At 38.4% G+C, this 25416-nt stretch overlaps 1 protein-coding gene across 1 annotated transcript in view; it reads right to left on the reverse strand.

The window, feature by feature from the left end:
• Window positions 1–25416, reverse strand: part of Rsph3 (Radial spoke head protein 3) — a 145812-nt gene that overhangs the window by 16191 nt on the left and 104205 nt on the right. The window contains exons 4-7 of the mRNA XM_067146269.2: window positions 23714–23884; window positions 9093–9221; window positions 5854–6057; window positions 5557–5719 (exon numbers count right to left, since the gene is read on the reverse strand). Coding sequence (XP_067002370.2) covers window positions 5557–5719; window positions 5854–6057; window positions 9093–9221; window positions 23714–23884 — 667 coding nt within the window. The remainder of the gene's footprint in view (window positions 1–5556; window positions 5720–5853; window positions 6058–9092; window positions 9222–23713; window positions 23885–25416) is intronic.

The following is a 25416-nucleotide window of genomic DNA, read 5'->3' on the forward strand; positions in this document are numbered from 1 at the left end:
CACGCTGGTTCCAAGTGGCTCAAGACCGAAGACGATGGAAGCACATGGAAGAGGCCTATATCCAGCAATGGATTGAAATAGGCTAGAAAAGAAGAAGAGAAGAAGAAGAAATATTACACGTCACGTTACACGAGATTAATGGATGTTCATTTCCTGAAGGGTTAACTCTGAGGATATTAGGGATGATTATAATCGAACTGGACAGAATACCCAATATAAATATCGAAGTAACCAGAAACGATATTTTACTTTATTTCCCAAGGTAGTTGCCTGACTTTTAGGGAATGATAATGTGAATGTTTTCTGCAACCTAAGTAAATATAGAAACTCAATTACCCTGTGTGACTAATGACTAATAATAAACGACGATATATTGACCCTGAGATACCAAATGGCGTCAGTTTGAAAGGCTAGAACTCGGTATTTGAGGTCATACGATTGTTGTTGTTATTATTATCTCTATTACCTTGCGTGGCGTTATTTATTAATATTTGACCTTTTGTTTTCACTAACACTAACACTCACTTGGAACCAATATACTGATAGAGATGATGTAATACACTCTGAGCTGCCATAAAAGTTCGTAATGACACTGGCATTGGAGGATAGATATATTTTAATACAGCATGTGGATCGGGGCACCTCAGAGAACGATTTTATCACTTTGTTATTAGTATCTCATAAGTACTGATATATTTTGATGATGTGTAATCCCATAAAAGGATAATCAACAATTTTGACACCTAATTTCATCATGTCATTAAATTACGGTTACTTGTCTTAGTTTAACTACTTACTTTTGGCTGAATCTGTCTGTTAGGTCATCAGACCAGAGGCTGGTTGGATCCTCAAACAGCACCACCAAAGGTTATAAGGATACCCCAAAAACCAATGGTAGCACCAAAATGAGGCGTACTAGGCAAGATGAGGAGTGAGGTAGTTTGCCATTGCTTTCCTCACTGGGTCAGAAAGTACTATTGGAGCACGACTGACCCTATGAGCAGCACCTTTCATAACACTCAGATGTACTAATCATACTCTGAATGTCATTACTCAGCACTACCCATACCCCAGCAACTTCCATATTGTCACAGCCATGGATGTTGACTGGCACTTCGGTGGAAGCTACACTTTACTCTGGCCTGTGGCAAGAGATGGATGCAAAAGTACTGTATCCATCAAGAAATGACAGCAGACAGTTTGGCTGAATATAATAATAATAATAATAATAATAATAATAATAATAATAATAATAATAATAATAATAATAATAATAATAATAATAATAATAATAATAATAATATCCATCTCATTAATTTTGATTCTTTATTATACAACATATTCTACACCTCGAAGTATTTCATTTGAGAAGAAAATGCGAGACTGTGTAAAAAAAAAATCTCCTCAGAGTACGAAGAATTTCGGTGGCTGATGATGTAAGTCGTTCATATGGAAAATCTCCAACATTTTTTACAAGTACAAGTATTTTCATTATTTTTCTCCAGATCTACAGTAAATTACCCAATTGATCTGTTAAATGAGAAAAGTAACAATGTCCAGCCTATAAGCCAGAATAAATTAAGATAAAATGAATAACTGACACTGTTATATGGCCCATGAACAACTCCTTATCGGAGATCCAAAAGCCATGGCAATACGGCAACAGGGTGAACAACAAACAAGAAAATGGAGTAAAATAAAAGAACATCGGCAAAAGGCACATGCAGTTTAAAAACCTCCATTTCTCTTCCGGCTGGGCTCGCAACCTAGCACATTTCAGACGGTACATTGTCCTCGCTGCGGAACTCCTCAGGTTGCATACTCAGTTCTAGCATTACATCACCTGTCGTGTTGGTGTGCCACAAGCTCCTTACTTAGCAATTTAATATGAACTACTTCCTAATTACTAAACGCCATTACTTAACTACCTCACCAAAATAAACTCTTCTCGTTCCAACATATAATTCCTCCTAGCATTCAAATTACCTCATATACTTAACACTCCAAATCAATTCCCTATTACCTTATATTTTAACCTCCAAATCAATTCCAAATTACCTTAATTACACTCAAATCACTAAACATTTCAATAAATATAATCACAATCTCACACTTTCCTTTCACGTCAATTAACCTCTTATAATTACAAACCCAAACAAACTCCACATTTCAAATTATAATTCATCTCATCAACTAATCACTTCTCAATTCAAATTACTCACAATCAAATTCCACACTTAAATTCTGCCATCACGTCTAATCACTCAAAATTACCTTATATACTTAACACTCCAAACCAGTTCCAAATTACCTTATAATTTACCCTCCAAATCAATTCCAAATTACCTTAATTACACTCAAATCACTAAACATTTCAATAAATATAATCACAATCACACACTTTCCTTTCACGTCAATCAACCTCTTATAATTACAAAGCCAAACAAACTCCACCTTTCTCATCCATCTCATCAACTAATCACTCTTCAATTCAAATTAATCACAGTGAAATTCCACACTTAAATTCTGCCATCACGTCTAATAACTCTTAGCGACTTTCACTCCAAAAATACTATCGAACTTTCCAATCTCATATCCATCCAAATCAAACTCTTATCCTTCAACTAATCACTCTTCCAAATGACCTTAGTTCCGCTCTAAATTCACTAATCATTACAAATTCACTCTCCCCTTTATCATCATTCCTACCCTACCATCAGATAGCCACAATCAAACTCCACATTAAATTCACTACTCATTACAACTTCTCGATCTTCTCATGTCACCACTCATCTTTCACATAACACTCCCAAATCAATTCCAAATTACCTTAGTTACACTCAAATCACTAAACATTTCAAAAGCAAACCAGATTACTTACTACTACTACTACTGCTTGTCTTTTTACTTCTCGTAACTACGTATTCGTCACTTTTACCCTTCTTACCCCATAGTTCCTTTAAGCTTAAGCTTCACCTTTTAACCACGGTATCTCTTACTTCTGCTTTTTCCCTCAGTTCATTATTTTCGCTTCGTTTGTGACCACTTGCCATTTCTTGTGTTCCCTTCCCACCTTCACTTCCTGTATCCTCATTTCTTCTCTCGCCCTAGCCTCCATCCTCAGCTCTTTTGCTGCTTCCCTGATTATTTCTAACACCACTTCGATGATGTTACTACTGCTCGGTGCTCCTCTCTTGATAATATGCACATCCTCATCTGCCCTGCTGATTTCTTCTTGCTTCAAAATCTCTTCCAGTGCTTCCAGTTTCGTCACTGTCCAATTTCGAGTCCAATTCCCGTAGCTCATCACCAGTATCTGGCCCTTAATATACGCCCCCAACACCTGCAGTTTTGCCCTCACTAAAGGCTTCTTCAAAATTTTGAAATTCACACTCCCCTTTTCCCAAATCCCTCTTAATCCCAATTTTCTCATTCCGTTGATTACCAGCGTTCCTTGTCACTGTATCTGCTATCAATGGAGATAGCAGTGACACTTTTATGGGTCTGCGCCCTCTCACCTTGCCTACCCTCTCCATTGTCTATATCAGCCTCAATGAAGTTGATTTTCTTTTTCTTTTGAATGGCATCTACCATGCCGTTCCTTGGTAATTAGTGAACGGTCAAGTACAGTAGAAGGAGAATATTTTCAAAGTTAGGGGTTTGTTGCAGAGAACTCCTCAGTTATAAAATAAACGAGTAATATTAGATAGAATACCGAAATAATAGGTCACCAGAAACATAAGAAGATTAAATACAGATAACGTTATAAGCTGAAGGAAAATAAATAGCCTACATACTCCAGAAGGAAGGAGTGAAGCATTCAAGTCGTGAACAAGATTTTATATACTAAGATCCCATGCTATAACCTGTTCATATTAATCAGTAACATCCATGACAGAAATAACTTACACGCAAAATTTGCATTTAAAATTCCCATTCATCGTACTGTTCAATGCAACACATAGTTCCTCCAGACAACGTGTTGGAGAAACCAGCTCCTAGTAAGTGTATGAATTAACTGAGTAAAAGAGGTGATTTTCAATCAACGGCATTCATTAGTGTAAAAGTTTTGTGTATACTGCGTTCGCTACAACATCGAGTTTTCTAAAAGTCACGAAATTTTACAAAATATTGATAGTTTACTTCCTTGAAAATACATTTCTTACATTTTGCAACAATTAAAAACAAAATAATTCCTCGTTGTCCATTATTAACAAAGTTATTTATTCTAAAGAAGTTATCCCATTTGAACCCGCGTAATCGTTATAATCCGTGACACTAACCACGTGTAAATTTGTTTACATGCATTTTATGAACCTTTGCTCAGCTCAAAATATACTCAGTTAAGTGTGTATTTAGATTTCTAATGATTGACTAAATATAACATTTATTTGCATTTAGTTAGTTTGTATTTACGATTTTAGTTGGTTTTCTTCCAAATCGTTTTGAAGTAAATAATATTGTATTCAACATAGGTCTCATTAGCTGCTGTGGTAAATTGTTACCGAAAAATTCAATTCCGCTTATTAATTTTTCTCATAGATATGATCTGTGACCGGATTGCGTGGGGATTCAACACTCTCTGTATTAACTCTTACTGGTGATTGACCACGTAGTGATTTGGGCGACGCAATTTGAATAAACCACGGCTACACTTTAAATCCAATTTCTTTTATTTTGCATTCGTATTACTGTTTCATTGTGTTTTGAGTAGTAAGCGCACAATGTCAAAACAGACCTAGATCAATAGTGTGATTGATGTTTCACGAGTCGGTGGCGTGCTGTATACGTTGCAAGGAAAAAACATAAGGAATTCTCAATCTGGTCAGTCCACTCAGTCAAGGATATAGCGTGCTATGGTGCATTAGTCAACAGCTTAGCAATTATTTTTCAAGGGAAAAACTCAAAACATGTTAGAAAGAACAACTTGAAAATAAAACGTGCATTACGATTAATTCTAACAGCATTGTATAACTCTCTGACGAAATGCAATTTTAGTGATTTAATAATATATTGCTCTTTCAAATTGATATTTTCGAGTATTTTTACTTTCCAAATGTATTTCAAACTTACGAAAGCTATACCCAAGCTTAGCTTCTGCACTAATTCACAAATCAGTACTTTTCTCAAGCAATTAAAAGATTTCCTATTCTATGAAGTATTATTTTTTATTTCATTGATAATACAAGGAGAAGGAATGAATGAAAACCAATGTTAGCGAAAATAAGTAAATCAAGAACTGCTCATCAAAATGCAATTCAGGTAAGTTTGATGTCCAACGACTTGAAGGTAGTAACCTAATTAAGATATGTATTTTAAAAAGTAATAGGCTTATCTAAATTAGTCAATCGAGTAGAGAGACTTGCAAATGAAGAAGTTAAGAGGAACTTCATTCATAAGCAAATTTCAGAATAGATTTTAAATTATGTCAGGTTGTTCCACAGGGAGGGGTCCTTTTTGGAGTTGTTGAAAGAGACGTCTCAATTGATGATGGAGGTGATCGATATTGAACATGTTTTCTATTTCAGCTAGTCATTGTAAGTAGGATTCACATACCAGCCTTGATGTCATCCAGAACGTACCCTGCCTCTTTGAGCCCTTCCAGCACAGAGGGCAAGAGGTCGGCTAAATAGCCATGGGTAAGCACGGCAGCTGCGATTCTGTCCTCGGTCTCTTTCTGGATGATGGCGGCCTCTTCGTGCTGCTTTAACCTCCTCTCCTGTAAAAGAAAGACAATGAGGTTCCTTCTACTTGAGAATAAATGCCATCTTCCCTATATTACATACTACGTCGAATAATGGACCCTCTTTCTACATCCGCTGATAATTTCATATACAGTTGATATGAGCCTACCTTCTCCTCCCGTAGTCTTCTCTCTTGTTCCTCCAAGCGCAACTCCTCTGCTTTCTCTCCTGCTCGTAGATCGAGATATCGGCGTTGTTGCGCGCGGAGGGCTGCTAGCTCTTCCTCCTCTAGCACCTCCAACATAGCTTGTTCTAACGTTTTGCCCACAAGTACTTCCAGAATTGGCTGTACCTCTAAGTCGAAGTCAAACAACTGAAAATGAGGAGAAAGAAAATGAAGTCGACTGAAGAGGTTTACTATCTAATAGAAGTAATTGATAATATGGGGAATGTATTCAGAGATGATGAATTGGGTAAATACAATAGGACTGATGTAATTATCATATGAAAGGGGAAAGGGACTGTCTCAAAGAACTATAATTACATTATGATGCCAGCTTACGTTTTTCCGAATAAGAAATGAAGGGAGACAGTGCCACCATTCGAAATCACACCGAAGAGATAAAGATATTTACTATCAGCGTCCAATAATTAAGAGTTCAGAACAGCTCAAAATGTTGCATCAATTTTTAAACTCATATAATTTGTGTGTATGGGACCAGAACCCAAAATGGGCCGGTGGCTTCCAAATCTACGTGGGATAAGCTGAAGAAAGTTTCTTTGCGGCTTAGTTGAGGAAGATAACTCTTTATAGCCAACAACTGCTCTGCAGGCTAGTAATGAAGTCGAGTGTTCAAAGGATGGAATTGCATCTTGTGCTAGATGATGCTAGTCGTATACTGTAGTCAACAGAATCAATGGCAATATCTTGAGAAGTTAATCGTTGAATAGTAGCTCGAGTCTATGGATGCTGACTTCAAATTCATTTTCCTGTATTTGTCCTTTGCATCACTAGTTGTAAAAGCTTTCCGATTTCCGTAAATTTAAACTAATATTCTCGACTTGATTCTGAGAACACAGATTCTCAATTTTAAAATACAAAAATAAAACCGGATCTCCAAACGATGTCTTAGGTGACTTATGCGTGTATTTGTCGAGTATTCGACATTTAGCTGCGAATGAATGTAAAAGGCATCAAGTAGAAGGCCGTCCCATTTTAGTACAACAGTTTATGTTTATACTCTGAGTTATTTAAATTTACCATACTATACCAATCATAATAAATCAATGAAGATGTAAGGAATTATTGAAAATAGTACATTCCGAGATATTTGTTTATTTTCGTTGTTTGGAGACCTATTGAAAGTAGGACAGTGTTTTCCGTTACAGAACTGAGATAAGAAAAGTTCTATAAATAGGACCGCATTTGAGGAAGTGAAGGAAAAGGTAAACAAACTACAGTGACATAAGACAGCCGGAACAGATAAGATTAGGCCAGAAAGTACAGTGAAAAAACAGGCGTAATATGTTCTCATACAATAATGAGATAAAAAAAGGATAGATAGGCCCTCAGAGATTTCTAATGGAAGAAATCAATAATTCTGCCAACGCATGAGAAATGGAAGAGACAATACAAATATTGAATCGAAATATAGAGGTAAAGTACAGTACTTCTATTTATCAGAATTCCATACAGAGTTATTAATACCATTGTAGAACAGAGAGTGCGATCATTGTTAAATAAAATGGTGGAAATCTAGTATTATTTCAAACCATAATGGGGTTTCCAGGACGAGATATCCACTACGTTCCGTGTAAATGAGAAATTATAGATAGTTCGTGCTTATACGTAAGTTGTACGTCTAGAGAGAACGTGAGATACTGTATTTACGAAGATGTTGACCATTCTGAGGGATGCAGTATCAAAGATTACATTTTTGCAGGATTTAAATGTCCATTGTAATTTTTAAAATTAACTCCGTATTGAACCTGACTTACACGGTCTATGTAACGACGAATATTGAAAAAAATCCTGGATTGCAGACCGTGGTCCCAGGGAGAGTGGACACTCGAAAATGTTAAACGCAGTTGCCGATTAACTGCTGAGAACCAGGAACCCCATTGGATCAAGGAGAAATCTCCTATATATTAAACTTGGCTTGAGTTTGAAGTTTTTATAATTCCGTGAAATCTTCTGTTTGCCTACCATGTGTTCTAAATGAGAATGATTATCAACTAATAAATAATTAAATTAGTATGCAAAAAAATATATTGTATGAAATAGAAATCTGAGCAAAATATAAGTAATTACTGGGCTAGATACAGTGGTTAATAAATAATGAAATGGAAAAGGGACGTTATGAAGTGTATTGAAGCCACGATATGAGAATTGTTGGAATATATGATTACACAAGCAGTATTTTGAAAAAAAATTAAGATACTGTACGCGAATGAACGTGGAATAAAGAGACTAACAAGTGACACCCTTGAATTCGAACACTCTGAACCGCAAGAAAACATGCTGAGAATATACAGTATGTCACTTTCTTATTCATACAGTTTCACATTGTGAAAAGAGCAGTATATTTTGGACATTCAAATGGATGTCACAGCAATTGTCTTGTCTTTTAAGACATAAAATTTATAACAACGTATAGTAAAAGATACTGGAGAATACAACAAAACATGACAAAACATGAAGTGTTATACAGTGATGAATTTGACTATTCAGAAGCTGACCTGGAATTTATGATAACCAGTGGTCATGAATCCAGCAGCGAATTTAGTGAAGAGGAAGAAGAAGACATCAGATATGCAACTAGAGCCAGTTCCTGTGTTACTGTGATTACAGAAGATTCAAATGCATTTAGTTTTCTTGTTATTTTGTTGATAAGGACAGAAAAGCTAAGGAATCTGATCCGGTTGGAACTTCTTCAAGTGTTATTTGCCCGGCGTATTGAGAAACATTGTATTCATTTTTGGAAAATGGTGTAAACAAACAGATATATTAAGTACATACTGTTTACCACACAATTTTCATATCTTTTTATTTTGAATCCTAAGCGTTGTGCTAATTTTTGGTTGACATTTTTGAATTTTTTTATGACGTCAAGAATTCTAAGTGCCATTTTATTGTATACTATGTTTTTTAGTAAAATGAATCGTTAACAAGATTTATATAATTGTTTTTATATTATGTCTACCAGACCCAGCCCGATTGTCCATGTCACGTTTTCCACCCAATCGCTCTAGGGTTAAAGAAAAATATTTGATAAAAATTGCAAAATTATCAAACGTGCCACCGGATGATATTCATTATGCAGAGTCATATGTCTGTGGTGAAATCACTCTAAACTAATTTGATCGAAGTTCTGGTGATAATTTTTTGTAAGAATTGGATATACTCACATCTCCGGGATATATCTGCGTCTCGGCGTCCACTCCCGTTTTGGCGGGCACATAGAGTGGAGATTCAGGTCTGTCCAGGAAGAGGTCTGTCTGCACCCCGATGTGGGACTCGGTCGGCCTGTCAAACAGCTGCAAGGAAACAGTCATAAGGTTCCATAAGGCACAGGTACGTGTTGAGGACAATGTAACTCGATGAATGATGTTCTTTTTACCAATGAATCCTCCACATTAATCGAACACTGGATTCTCTAAGTGTGAACGTACTCTTTAACCCTAAACTTGTGAGATGTGCTCTTCTATACCGTAAGAATAATTCCAATTTGAAATGCAAGCCGTTCTATAGTTGGTTCCCGCAAATTTATTTTGTCTACTACCCTAAACTAAGCGTCTCTTCTTAGTCGATAACTGCTCTACTTATTGAAAAGTAATTCCGGTCTTGAAATTTTTTCTTGTGCTTCAGACTGAATCTCATTGTTTCTCATTCACATTTAGCACAAGTTTAAATTTGTATATAACAGATGACAAATAGTTCGACTACCAATACGCTACACATACCGGATGCTTAATTCATTAATCATTGGCTTTGTGTGGCTGTTAGTAAGAATATTTGACCGGCGGTCTCTGTGACCACATCTCTCAATATACTTCTGAAGAATATGACCTCACAAGTTGAAGGTTAGTAACTTCGGAAAAGAAATTATGTGTAATGATTTCAAAGTATTATTCTGTAAATTATAAAATTATTTATGGATATCTGCATATAACCATCTCTTCTAAGGAACTACGGAACATCAGTGGACTCATTGAAAAATTGAGTAAAGGTTAGATGTCATCCACTTAGGAATAAAGTGAACCAATTAGAACTAGCGCAGTGAGAGTGAAGGTCCATGGCCTTTCAGTTTAAGAACGATTAAGATCGTTAGATGGAAGTATGTAGGTTGAGGGAAGTTCTCAAAAAGTGTCTGATGTATTGCATTTCGGCCAATGCAAGAAATATACTCTAACCCATTCCTCTCCTGGTGTGATCTCCTTATATGGATCATCTTGAAGTATTTTTTTTTTCCTATTTTGTGGTTCCCTTATCGGAGCTGCTGTGTTGTGGGTGTCGAAGCATTGATGAAGGTTTCGCACCCAGAACAAACTTGTCCACGCACGTCTACGTTTTTCTTATATCAGTTGTATCAGTCATACGTGCCATTTCAGAAGATGTGACCGAAATAAGCTGTTTTCCTACCTTTTAGGAGTCAGAATTTCACATGATTTTCCGGATCGGCGGATCACCTCCTTACTGCTGACGAGGTCTCTCCTAGGGATCTTCAATAACCTGCGATTTCAAAGGCCTGCAGTCGGTTCATTTAGGATGCCTCTTATTGTCCATCCTTTGACATTGTAAAACAGCACTGATAGCACTTGAGTTGACACTTCTCGACACTCCAATGAGTTTCGAATCGGAAGTCACGGGTTGCACACAAAATGTTCTATTTTCAGCGCTGATTCCTGGTTTTGGTTTCCACATTCGGATCCCGTTATAATGTTAGCTAGGATCCAAGGTTCTTGGAATGTGACACTTTTTCAATGATGTTTACGTCCTGGGTGATAACTGTGTTGGTGATTCTCTGCTTGCTGACTACCATCAATTTACCCCGCGAATGATTATTTTAAGGTCTACCTCCTTGCTTACTGGTGCTGTTCATTGAAAGCCTTCTTAACTGTTAGTGAGTGTAACCGTGTTGTCGGTATTGTGGATGGTGATTTATCGCTTCCTGTTGATCTTGATTCCTTTATCATAGTCATCAATGGCAATTCAAAAGAAAATAAAAGAGCTCAGAGTATAAGGAGGATTTGGAGAGAGAATGCAATCTTGTCTCACACTTGTTTGGCATATTTAATCAGGTGGACTCCAATTCTGATGTGCACCGGGCGGGTTGGCAGCTCGATTAGGGGCGCGCAGATGTGAGCTTGCATCCGGGAGATAGTGCTGTTTTACTCGGGACGCAGCAGTAATCCCATCCATCGGAGATGAGTGGCTGTAGAAGAGACAAATCACATCACAACAGTGGTCAATATATGTTATTGTTAATCAGTTTTATTAGTTTTCGATACTGTAGGGCTTCATATTTAGTTCTCTCCTGACTCTGTGATATTAGGACATCTAATGTAAAGGCAGTCCTTCCTTCTTTCATGACTCTCCCTCTTGTCTTATCCTTCAAGCGACCGTTTCTTTACGTATTTTCTCAATGTTTATAATCATCTTCACATTTTTCCTTGTCGATCTTGACAAAAACCATCGCCACGATTAAACAGTATTTACATGTCAACAATGTTCGGCGTTGATATTGACTAAGCAACACAAGTCTACATTAATTATTCTGTTATCATAGTTGGTACAGTAAAACTCCATAAAACATAAATGATTGGAACTTGTATTCTCTATAACTTTTGTTACGGTATGTAATACTGTTCGATAGGATCAATAACATAGGTATTTAAAAAATTAAATTTTATGCATGATATAGGCTGGACAGTTTAACTGCAGACGTTGAAATCGAAATAGGATATCCGAAGGGATGATTTGAATCTGAGGAATGAATACTACTTCGCCCGCGGCATACCCAGACATGATGTTGTTTTCAGTAATACTCGGCATTAGTTTCTTGACTGAGAAACATCTTCTGTTGCAGAAGGAAGGAGGACTCGTATTCCTGAGAAAGAAGTCGGTGCCACAATCATCCGCTTCATGAGAAATTAAGTTTAGCTTTCGTATATTACCATCCTAAAAGTTCCTTATATACAAACAAGCACTTTTTTCGAAGAGCTGTTGGGGGATATTGGTATTATAAGAGAGAAGGTTGCAGAAGAAGAAGAAGACATGTTGTTATTTGGAGATTGGAATGCGAGAATAGGGGAACAGAGCCCAGTTTATAGCAGAGAAGAAGGGAGGCTTATGTTGAAAAGTAGAAGAACTGAAGATAAAACCATAAACAGCTATGGTGAGAAGCTCTTAGAGATGTGCGCAGCGGGGAATTTATATATTCTGAATGGATGGAAGGAGAGCGACAGTACTGGGAAATTGACGTATGTTTCTGAGCAGAGAGGTAGCGTGATTGATATAGTATTAAGCCCGGAAGGAGTGTTAGAGGAAACTTTAAGGGTGGAAGTAGGAGATTGGATTCAATCACACCATTTTCCAGTGTGAGTGTTGTTAAAAGGGGGGTGGAGAAGCATATAAAGAAAGAGGTTAAGAAGAGGGATGAACTAGGGAGAGGGTATATTAAATATAAATGAACAGAGGATGTGGAACAGGAATGGGATATGGTAGTAAAAGAAGAGTTACAGTTACTAAAATATGGATGGGAGGTTGAGTTAGAGGAAAAATGATATTGATAAAGCCTTGGAATTGCTTCTACATCCAATCAAGAGGATAGCTTAGTTTGTAAAAGGTAGAAGGAGAAGAAAGCGAGAGGGAGAAGAATGGTTTAATAAAGAGTGTGAGGAAATGTGAAAGAGGGTTTTGGGAGCGTTAGGAGAGTATAGGAACAAAGGTGGGAGCGCAGAAACAGAGGGTTTCTGTAAGTTAAAGAAAGACTACAAAAAGAAAATTTGTGAGATAGAAAAAGGCATGGATGGTAGAATAAACTGAAGCGATAAATAATGTAGGATGAATAGTATGGAAAACGTTTCGGAAAGGATAAACAGAATAAATATGGGTGGAAAGAGACTAGAGAAAACGAGTATTGAGAATAAACAGTGGGTGAGCTACTTTAGTGAATTACTCGGGGGGAAGGGGAAGGAATGGTTGAGTGAGATGGGGAAAGAAGTAATTTGGAGAGATAGGGGAGTTGCAATATACGAACTAGACAAAGAAATCACAAGAGAAGAAACGTTAGGAGTGATAAGAGGAATCAGAGGCAGGTCGGCGGGGGGTTGCAATGGTATCAATAATGAGTTTTGGAAAGACACTAGCAAAAATGGGACAATGATAGAGGGCATAGTGAAACTACTCAATAAGATTTTTGATGGGGGAGAAGTACCCTAAGGAGTGGGAAACAGGAATTGTATGTCCAATATACAAGAAGAAAGGTAGCATGAATAATTATAAGGGTATATCTCTATTAGATTCCTTAAGTAAATTTATGCAGGGGTGTTAGCGAATAGGTTAAGTGAATGGGCCGAAAGAAACGAAGTCTTGTCAGATTACCAAGGGGGATTTAGAAAAAAAGAAAAGAACAGTAGACAATATAATGATAGTGAAGACGGTTTTAGAGAAATATAAGAGCTGAAAAAGAGGTAAGGTTTATGTAGCGGCAATTGACTTTGAAAAGGCTTTTTATAAGGTAAATAGAAGGGCTCTATTAGAAAAATGATAGGGCAGTGGAGCCGGTATATAAGGTGGTCAGGTGCTGTGTAAAATTGGGAGAAGACAGGTTGAGTAGTCCCATAGAGTCTAAGGGGGGTTTAAAACAATGGTGCAAATTATCTCCGTTATTGTTTATTTTATTTATTAATGATATTTTGGATGGAGACGGGGGAACAACTGGGCCGTGCCGGTGATTAATGGGTTGGAGATACCAGGATTGATATTTGCAGATGATGTGTTATTGATGACTCTAACCGCAGGTGGGATGCAGGAAAGCTTAAATGCAGTGTCGGATTTCGCAAAGAATTGGGCCTTGAAAATTAACGGGAACAAATCTAAAGTGTTAGTTGCGCAGGCACACAAAGTAAGAAAGAAAGATGGGAATTGGATGGTGCAGGGAGAGAGGTTGGAACAAGTAAGCAAGTTGGAATATCTAGGAGTGATTGCTAACAGAAAAGGGAATTGGGAGGATCAAATTAGAAGAGCCAGAAGTAAGGGGTTGGCCACCCTAGCCTCAGTCAAAAACTTGTTGGCTAAATTTCCGGGTATTAGCTATAGAACCTTGAAGTTAGTTTTAAGAACGGTTGTATTCGGTAGGGTAATGTATGGGGCGGAAATATGGGGGTTGGATGAAAAGAGAGTGGAATTAAGACAAGTGAATTAAGAAAATTTGGTAAGTAGGTGATGCGGCTCCCTCAGTGCACAGCGAATGCAGGGGTTGAATTAATGTGTAGGGAAGATACAGAAGTAGAGTGTGTGAAAAGAATAGTTAAGTATTGGATTATATTGAAAAGGGAAGAAGGCGGGAGGGTGTTGCAAGCCGCGTACAAGCAACAATTGAACACCATGTATAAGGGATGCTGGTTAGAAAAAATTAAAGGATACTTGGAGATCTCTGCGTGCCGTAGATTTGGCTGGGCAACGAACACATACACACAGACAAACAATTCCGGATATCACGGACTGAATATGGCTCCTCGTGTCTGGTACCGAAAATGGCTTGCTACACAATAGGCTCAATATGGCCCATTGGCTTGTATTACTTCTCTTATGTGCATTGCTCAGTGACATTGAATCTATTCTGGTGACAACACGTTGGGCTGTTATATCCCAACACCTGTTTTCCGCCGTTTCTTCTTTTTTGTTCATAACTCCCCAACGAAACGTGAAATGAAAAAAATCGACTCCGAGTTACATTTTGACCCCCTTCCATATACTTATATTAAAAATATCTGATCTTTGCATGCCTAGATTTGGCTGAGAATCGCGCCCGCGCGCGCGCACACATACAAAAGATTCCTTTCATTATCATTTAAGAAAATATTACATTTTAGTGTGCTTCAAAAATAGTTTGGAAACACTACCTTTTTTTTACACCATTACACTGACTACTTTTAATAGAGATGTACTCTATCTCTTTTACTGCCACACATCTCTGCTAGATAAAATGACTGTCACTGTTCCAACTCTGCAAGTGAAGTAGGTATATTCTTTCATAAAGCTGACGCCATTATCTCGTTAGAGCTTGAGGGCTAACACCACGAACGTTATCAAGTCCCAGATATCCATATAGTGAGGTTACCATTAACAACAACTAAAAGGTGAAGAAATGTCTTACATCTGAATATGAAGCACCCTGTTTAAATGATTTTGGATATACGTGTTCTTCTATTGTATAAAAACTAACTCCTCGAGGACAGGCAGAAAAACTGCTGTTTACAGTAAATATAACAAAGCATGCATCTACTTTCATAGATACATACTTTATCATTATAGACCATTCGGAAACTACCTCACTCCTCATTTCCCTAGTACGCCTCTTCAGTGACGCCTAGGCTATTTATGACAGCTGTTGGCAGAGCTGCAGAGGATCAAACCAGCCTTCGGGCTGAATACCCAACATACATACATGCCTTTCAGCGTTCGGTCCGCAAGCCTCTGTGAATTTACTAAACGACGCCACAATCCTATATTTGTAACTAGTGCTTCGGCCTCATTTAGTTCTATACCTCTTATCTTCAAATCGTTTGAAACTGAGTCTAACCGTCGTCGTCTTGGTCTCCCTGTACTTCTCTGACCCTCCATAACAGAGTCCATTATTCTCCTGGGTAACCTATCCTCCTCCATTCGCCTCACATGATCCCACCACCGAGGCCAGTTTATGCGTACACCTAGGCGCGCTGGAGAAGGACAACTCAAGGAACACGGTGGTGGCTATACATTTTCTGGAAAGGAAAAGATGAAAACGAATTAAGATTTCATGGAGTAGGTTTTGCAATAAAAAATGAGCTCATTCACAATCTTGATGAGTTCCCATCTGGAATTAATGAAAGACTAATGACACTCCGTCTGAAACTCAAGAACAACCAAAGAGCTACGATATAGTGCATATGCCCCAACACTGAAGTCAGAAGATCAGAAAGAAGCATTCTATAACCAACTTGATGAACTCCTGTCGAATGTACCCAAGTCAGAAAAGCTTATTCTGCTGGGAGATTTTAATGCTCGAGTTGGCAGAGAATCATCACTTTGGCCTGGAACTATTGGTAAAGAGGGTGTAGGCAAAATCAACGCCAATGGAACCCTTCTACTCACGAAGTGTTCTGAATATGATCTTGTCATTACAAATACACTCTTCCGCCAGAAGGATAGATTTAAAACAACATGGCAACATGCCAGATCAAAGCACTGGCAGTTAATCGACTACATTATTGTCCACGCCAGAGATAAGCGCGATGTTCATATAACCAAAGTTATGACCGGTGCTGATGATTGCTGGACTGACCACCGCTTAGTTCGATCTGTGATGGCTATACAGGTTCCTCCAAAACGGCGGCTTCAGGGGAAGGTGATAAAACACAAACTAAATACTGAACAACTTAGGAACAACAGTATCAATATGCCTATCAAGAACTATTGGCTGATAAACTTCCAAATGAATACCCAGAAGATATTGAGCAGCACTGGTCGTTATTAAAATCAGCTATTATAGCAGCTGGCAAAGAAGCAGTTGGTGTTAATAAGAGGAAACATCAGGATTGGTTTGACGAGAACGACAAAGAAATATGTGACCTAATTGATGAAAAGCGGAAAGCCTACAACGCGTGGCAAAATGATCCAAATTCATTTCCTAAGAAACATAGATATCAACAACTCAAAACGGAAGTGAAGAAGCGATGCAGGATGATCAAGAATGAATGGTGAATAGGTAAATCAAAGGAAATGGAGAATTTAATCGCCTCCAACAACACTAGTGCCTTCTTCAGTGCTACCAAAGCAATTTATGGTCCCCCTACCAAAGGTTTTAATTGTCTAAAATCCAAAGACGGTACTGAAGTTCTTAAAGACCCTGACTCGATAGCTTCCCGTTGGAAAGAATATTTTCAAGACCTCCTGAACAGAAACTCACATGTCGAGGAAGATGTGTTTGCTGATATTCCACAACAGCCAATTCAAGATCACTTAGGTGAAATCCCTTCTCTTCAAGAAATTGAGAAGGCCATTCATCAGCTGAAAAATAAAAAGGCACCCGGACAAGATGGAATTCCAGCCGAGCTCTTCAAGGAGGGTGGTCCTTTGCTAATTCAGCATACACACATGTTGATTGTGAAAATATGGAACATGGGAACAACCCCTGCTGGTCTACGGGATGCTTCCATCATCACTATCTTCAAGAAAGGGGATAAGAGTCTGTGTAACAATTATAGAGGAATATCATTACTCTCTGTTGCAGGAAAAATTCTTGCTAGAGTATTGTCTAATCGTCTACTGCCATTGACTGAAATGTGCCTACCAGAAACTCAGTGTGGTTTCAGGCCAAACAGAAGTACAATTGATATGATTTTCAGTGCAAGGCAAGTGCAGGAAAAGTCTAGAGAGCAAAACCAACCCTTGTACATGGCTTTTATCGATCTTGTCAAGGCGTTTGATTCTGTTAATCGAGAAGCTCTATGGAGAATTCTAGCTCTGATCGGATGTCCAAACAAATACATACAGATACTCAGACTGCTACACGATGGCATGTTTGCTACTGTTCTTTCTAATACAAAACCAGGAGATCCTTTCCGTATTTCTACTGGAGTCCAGCAAGGTTGTGTAATTATTCCAACATTGTTCTCACTATTTGTTGGAACTATACTACACCTTGTGGATGATAAACTGCCATCAGGAGTAGAACTTCTGTATAGAACTGATGGAAATCTGTTTAATATTAACAGACTGAGAGCTAAGACCAAGGTGTCCTCAGTGTCAGTTATAGAGCTTCAGTACGCAGATGACAATGTTATCTTAGCCAACACAGAGGAAGATCTGCAATCAATCCTCAATGCTTTTAATCAAGCATATGAATGTATCGGACTGGAAATTAATATTGATAAGACTAAGATCCTTTACCATCCGGCGCCTAATTCCAATAAGAGAACTCTGACTATTACAATCAATGGCCAGTCTCTGCAAAACACAAATCATTTTCCTTACCTTGGAAGCCATCTCTCGACATGTGCAAACATTGATGCAGAAATCCAATATCGTTTAAAATGCGCTAGTGCGGCTTTCGGTCGTCTCCTAAAAAGTGTTTGACAATCATGATATCAGTGTGAGAACCAAACTGTACGTTTAAATTGCTGTTGTAATTCCTACTCTTATCTATGGTTGCGAGACCTGGACAACCTACAGGAGAAACCTAAAATGCCTGGAAAAATACCATCAACGATGCTTGCGGAGAATACTGAAAGTTAAATGGCAAGATCGTCGAACGATCATTAGCATCTACGAGGAAGCCAACACTACAAGTATAGAGGCAAAGATAGTCCGGCATCAGCTACGCTGGCCTGGTCATATCGTCCGCATGCCAGATACACACCTCCCAAAGAAAATCTTGTACTCCCAACTAAAGAATGGCCAGCGTAACCACGGAGGGCAGCTTAAACGATACAAGGATGTTCTAAATTATAATCTTAAAAGATGTCATATTGATAGATCAACTGGGAAACTACAGCCGAGGATAGGCCCAAATGGCGTAGCATTGTATACAATGGAGTTGAACATCTAGAAAACGATAGGAGAAGATTAGAAGCTGAGAGGAGGAACAGCAGGAAAGAACGAGCGAGTGCGAGGGATGGCATTCTTGCACAACCATCTGCTGCAACTACGAGTGTGTGAGTGTGTGCTGTCACTGCAATGAAATCTGTGCATCAAGAATCGGACTGTTCAGCCATCTGAGACGACACAATTAATATGTCCAAATGACATTGTATTTATATACTACATATTCGTTGACGAATAAATGCCTATAATGATGAAACACCTTCATCCATCGAGTTCATTCCTAACTTAGCCTTTATCTCCTCATTCCGAGTACCCTCCTGCCATTGTTCCCACTTGTTTGTACCAGCAATAATTCTCGCTACTTTTATGTCTGTTACTTCTAACTTGTGAATAAGATATCCTGATCCCACCCAGATTTCGCTCCCGTAAAGCAAAGTTGCTCTGAAAAGAGACCGATGTAAAGATAGTTTCGTCCGGTAGCTGACTTCCTTCTTACAGAATACTGTTGATCGCAACTGTAAGTTCACTGCATTAGCTTTATTGCACCTTGATTCAATCTCACTTGTATATTAGCATCCTAGGAGAACACATATCCTAAATAATTGATATTATCTACCTGTTCCAGCTTTGTATTACCAATCTGACATTTAATTGTCTTGGATTTTGTACCTACTGACATTAATTTAGTCTTCAAAAGGCTAATTTTCATACCATACTCATTGCACCTATTTTCAAGTTCCAAGATATTTGACTTCAGGCTTTCGGCAGAATCTGCCATTAAGACCAAGTCGTCAGGATAGGCCAGACTGCTTACTACATTTCCACCTAACTGAATCCCTCCCTGCCACTTTATACCTTTTAGCAGATGATCCATGTAAACTATGAGCAACAAAGGTGAAATATTACAGCCTTGTCTAAGCCCTGTAAGTAACCTGCACCAAGAACTCATTTTACAATCAATTCTTACTGAAGCTCAATCGTCAACATGAATGCTTTTGATTGATTTTAATAATCTACCTTTAATTCCATAGTCCCCCAGTATGGCGGACATCCTTTACCTCGGTACCCTGCCATATGCTTCCTCTAGATCTACATTATAAACACAGCTGTCTATTCCTCCCGTAGCATTTTCCAATTACCTGGCGCATTTCGAAAATCTGATCCTGACAGCCCCTCTGTGGTCTGAAACCACACTGGTCATCCAACTTCTTCTCAACCACTGACCGCACATTCCCTTGCAAGATGCCAGTGAATACTTTGCCTGGTATACTAATAAATGATATACCTCGATAGCTGTTGCAATCCTTCCTGTTCCCTTGCTTATAGATAGGTGCAATTACGGCTTTTGACCAATCTGAAGGTACCTTACTAACATTCCATGCTAATGTTACTACTCTATGCAGCCATTTCATCCCTGCCTTCCCAATATACTTCACAATTTCAGGTCGAATTTCATCTATTCCTGCTGCTTTATGACAATGGAGTTTATTTACCATCACTTTCTCAAGCCTAATTTCATCAACATTTTCCTCCTTTCCATGAGCTTGGCTGTTCTCAACACCACCAGGAAGATTCCCTTTTCCGTTGAGAAGATGTTCAAATTATTTCTTCTACCTTTCCAGTGATTCACTGGGATCTATTATGAGTTTACCCGAATTACTCAAAACACTGTTCATTTCCTTTTTCCCTCCCTTCCTAAGTTTCTTTATGAATGTCCAGAAAGGTTTCCCTGCTGCTTGATCTATTCTTTCTAGGTTATTACCAAAATCTTCCCATGACTTCTTTTTGGATTCAACAACGATTTGTTTCGCTCTGTTTCTTTCATCTACGTACAATTCCCTGTCTGCATCGGCCCTTCTTTGGAGTCATTTCTGATAAGCCTTCTTTTTACGTTTACAAGCTTCTCTCACCTCATCATTCGCTTTTTCCCATCTTTACACACAGTTGTTCCTAGGCATTACCTTGCTGTTTCTACTACAGCATCCCTGTATGCCACCCATTCTCTTTCTATATTCTTAACCTGCTTACTGTCTACCGTTCGAAATTTTTCACTAGTCATATTCATGTACTTCTGTCTAATTTCCTCTCCAGGAGATTTTCTACCATTATTCGTTTGCAGACTGATCTCATTTTCTCTATCCTAGGCCTATAGATAGTTCACTACAGATCAGATAGTGGTCTGTGTCATCGAAAAATCTCCGGAAAACTCGTACATTTCTAACAGGTTTCCTGAATTCGAAGTCGGTTAAGATGTAGTCTATTATGGATCTGGTACGGTGAATAGCCTTATGCTTGAAGAATATATTCGTAACTGCTAAACCCATACTAGCACAGAAGTCCAGCAAACGCTTCCCATTCCCGTTAGCTTCCATATCTTCCCCACATTTACCAATCACACTTTCGTATTCTTCAGTTCTATTTCCAACTCTCGCATTGAAGTCCTCCATTAACACTATTCTATCCTTGCTGTTGACCCTGACTATGACGTCACTCAATGCTTCATAAAACTTGTCAACTTTACCCTCATCTGCACCCTCACATGGTGAATACGCTGAGACAATTCTCGTCCTAATTCCTCCAACTGCCAATTCTACCCTCATCATTTGCTTATTTACGTGCCTAACAGAAACTATGTTGCGTGCAATGGTATTCCTGATAAACAGTCCTACCCCATACTCTGCCCTTCCCCTTCTAACGCCCGTCAAGTACACTTTATTATCTCCTCTCTCTTCCTCGTTATCTCCCCTTACCCGAATATCACTTACTCCTAGCACATCCAGATGCATCATCTTTGCTGACTCAGCCAGTTCTACTTTCTTTCTTCCATAAGCCCCATCAATATTGATAGCTCCCCATCGGATTCCATTTCGTTCGCCAAGTTGTTTCCAAGGAGTCCCTCATCTGTCAAATGGGAGTGGGACTCCGTTACTCCCATAGGTCCGAGGCTTGCTTAAATTGTTCTGAGCTCGGTTAATTCATGAAGCAGGATGCTACCCTTACTTACACATAGTCCAAGTGAGGATCTCTCCTTTAACGGGTTAGGGACCATCGGTCGATTTTATAGTCCTCGCCGTCTGAGCACGGGGAGGGCCATGACTCAGAATACGCCCGAGATGCCCACTCCCATTCCATAGCAACTGGTATCCCGATTCTCAGGACCACTTACTAGGCCACTCAGCCATTGCCCATGGTTCATGAACTAGGAAGTGACTACAGTAACCCACACCATGAACCATCTACTTTCACCATTAACCTATTGACCGAACCACTGTAGGTGATTAAATAAAACGAAGTATAAATCAACTTTCACGATCAACCTATTCTGCCTTAAGAAGATTCATATGGAAGCGTGGTCGGGGTAGCCACATCTACAGCGACAATGGGACATACCTCGCTGGGGCGAAGAAGAAATTGAGTGAAATGCCAAGCTATCACTTCTCCAAGGATCCAACATCTGCTGTAACGATGTTCATCGTGTAGGAAGGAATCGAGTGGCACCTCATTCCTCCTCACTCCCCTCACTTCGACAGTCTACGGGAAGCCGGAATCAAGTCCATGAAGAGCCACCTGATGAAGAAAGCTGGGAATACTCTTCTAACCCTTGAAGAGACGATTACACCGCTCACTCAGATTGAGACATGTGCGAATTGTAGGCCCATTATTCCCATACCCAACAGTTCTTATGGGTATGCATTCCTTACTCTGGTCGCTTCTTACGGCAAGTGGTTAAATATAACAAAGAATAAATCTACTTTCACGATCAATCTATTGATTGAAGTACTGCAAGTGGTTAAATATAACAAAGAATAAATCTATTTTCACGATCAACCTATTGATTTAACTACTGCAAGTGGTTAAATATATCGAAGAATAAATGTGCTTTCAAGATGAACGTATTCATTGAACTACTGCAAGTGGTAAAATAATTATAACGAAGAATATATGCACTTTCACGATCAACCTATTGATTGAACTACTGCAGGTGGTTAAATATAACAAAGAATAAATCTATTTTCAGGATCAACCTATTGATTTAACTACTGCAAGTGGTTAAATATAACAAAGAATAAATCTATTTTCACGATCAACCTATTGATTTAACTACGGCAAGTGGTTAAATATATCGAAGAATAAATGTGCTTTCAAGATGAACGTATTCATTGAACTACTGCAAGTGGTAAAATAATTATAACGAAGAATATATGCACTTTCACGATCAACCTATTGATTGAACTACTGCAGGTGGTTAAATATAACAAAGAATAAATCTATTTTCAGGATCAACCTATTGATTTAACTACTGCAGGTGGTTAAATATAACAAAGAATAAATCTATTTTCACGATCAACCTATTGATTGAACTACTGCAGGTGGTTAAATATAACAAAGAATAAATTTATTTTCACGATCAACCTATTGATTGTACCACTGCAGGTGGTTAAATATAACAAAGAATAAATCTATTTTCACGATCAATCTATTGATTGAACTACTGCAGGTGGTTAAATATAACAAAGAATAAATCTATTTTCACGATCAACCTATTGATTGAACTACTGCAGGTGGTTAAATATAACAAAGAATAAATCTATTTTCACGATCAACCTATTGATTGAACTACTGCAGGTGGTTAAATATAACAAAGAATAAATCTATTTTCACGATCAATCTATTGATTGAACTACTGCAGGTGGTTAAATATAACAAAGAATAAATCTATTTTCACGATCAACCTATTGATTGTACCACTGCAGGTGGTTAAATATAACAAAGAATAAATCTATTTTCACGATCAATCTATTGATTGAACTACTGCAGGTGGTTAAATATAACAAAGAATAAATCTATTTTCACGATCAACCTATTGATTGTACCACTGCAGGTGGTTAAATATAACAAAGAATAAATCTATTTTCACGATCAATCTATTGATTGAACTACTGCAGGTGGTTAAATATAACAAAGAATAAATCTATTTTCACGATCAACCTATTGATTGAACTACGGCAAGTGGTTAAATGTAACGAAGAATAAATGTGCTTTCAAGATGAACGTATTGATTGAACTACGGCAAGTGGTCACATATAACTATGTACACATCTACTTTCACGATTGAACCATTATTTATGGACGCTAGAATCGATTTGCATATATTGCCTGTTTTTTCAGTTTTACCTCAATATATCGAATTAGTGGCATCAATAAGATCAGAACTGACCTCCTCCAGGTATTTCTCCGTCTGGGCGGTCTCATGACGCCTCCCAGCCACAGGTGGAGGAGTACCAACTCGTAGTCTCGCATTGCGCGTCTGCTGGCCCTGGGCTCGTCTTCTGGCTAGCGCTCTTCGCCGGGCTTCCTGCTGACGCGCCGCCTGCGACTCGCTGTCCGTCTGCAAGCAGCACAGACCGTGTCACTTCAAGACGAAGAATGAGGATGTTGTTGTGTTAAGGAATGAAATATTATGAGATATCTGCTTACAAAGCAAAATAGAATTAGTATAAGAAATACTGTATGTAAAGCATATGAACGGCGGAGGAGTTAGAGTCACAATTAAGAATATTAAAAACACCTTAAAGAGTAACCCTATTCATAATCGCAATCATAATCCGGAATTCTTTCACCAAAATCTTGAAATGTACTTTTTACTGTCAATTCGTTAAGAGTACTTACTCTTTCTTCTAAATTAATTAATTTCCCTTGCTGTTAAAATTGTAATATGTTTAAATAAGGAGTAATGCGCCAGCCTAACGTAATGCGATTAGAGATTCAACCTTTTAGAGGGAGGGGATTAGGGTTAAATTTTAATAGAATAAATTTAGTTCAAAATAAGCCGTGTTCGGATCTAAGTTTATTTCAATGGAGAACTACGTGCAATGTAGTTAACCTGCTGGTAGTTGGTATAAGATGTCTGACGAAAGCTAACATTAGCGTGTCATGAATATATTCCTTGATATTTACTGTTTTTAAATAAGGAGTAGTCTGCCAGCCGAATGTAATAAGATTAGAGATGGGGACTTTCTAGAGGGAGGGGGTGAGTGTTATCGTCCATTCATCCTTTAGGCATACGAAGTAACTTGCCAATAATTACTGGAAGCATGAAAACGGCGAATGGAAGTTGACACAGGAAAAGGCGGGTCTGTTATAGACATTTTTTTTTTACCAACCTAAATGGTCGTTTCCATAGGGGCCAGATGTTTTGCTCGCAAGTGTACGTAGCTCAGTCAGACGCTTTCATAAGAAACTTCTGGGCACCTCTGCGTTACCTCGCTCCTTTCTCTCATGAGATATTTAATCCATTCCTGCGCTTTCGCTAAAACGACGGTAACTCCTAAACTATTCATGCAAATAATATGTCGTAAAGAGTATTGAGGTAAGTTAACGTTTGATAGGAATTGCATTAAAAGTATGGTTTCTAATTTTCAACTTTCTTACTGCAAATTGTATCATAAAAATGCTTATAGAGCGTTAATTTTATAGATAGGTGAATGCCGTCGGGGACCTTTTCGTAGAGTTTTTATACTCATCAATTCTTCCACATACTGTCGGGGTCAATGGTTGACGGTTCAGACAGCTGAAGCCGAGAAACCACTCATATTTTTCTTCAACTTCTTCTTCTGACGACAGGGCTTGTCGCTGCAACTATTTCTGACTCTGTTCTGCCAAACTCTTCATATCAGAGTACGAATCACAACTTATTTCATCGACAGAGTTCTTAAATACAAGATTTTCTTCGTCGTCCCCTCATTCTTTTCTCCAGCACTTAACCATCAATAATCAACTGGAGAAGACTGTTGTGCCTGAGAATGTGATCAATGAATTCATTTTCATCTTCTTTGTCCTGTTCAGTTGACATAGTTTTCCTAGGATATTTCCCATTGAAATGTCGTATGGCTTTTAGTGCCGGGATATCCCAGGACGGGT

Source organism: Anabrus simplex, chromosome 1 (assembly GCF_040414725.1).
Source record: "Anabrus simplex isolate iqAnaSimp1 chromosome 1, ASM4041472v1, whole genome shotgun sequence".
Taxonomy (NCBI): Eukaryota; Metazoa; Arthropoda; class Insecta; order Orthoptera; family Tettigoniidae; genus Anabrus; species Anabrus simplex.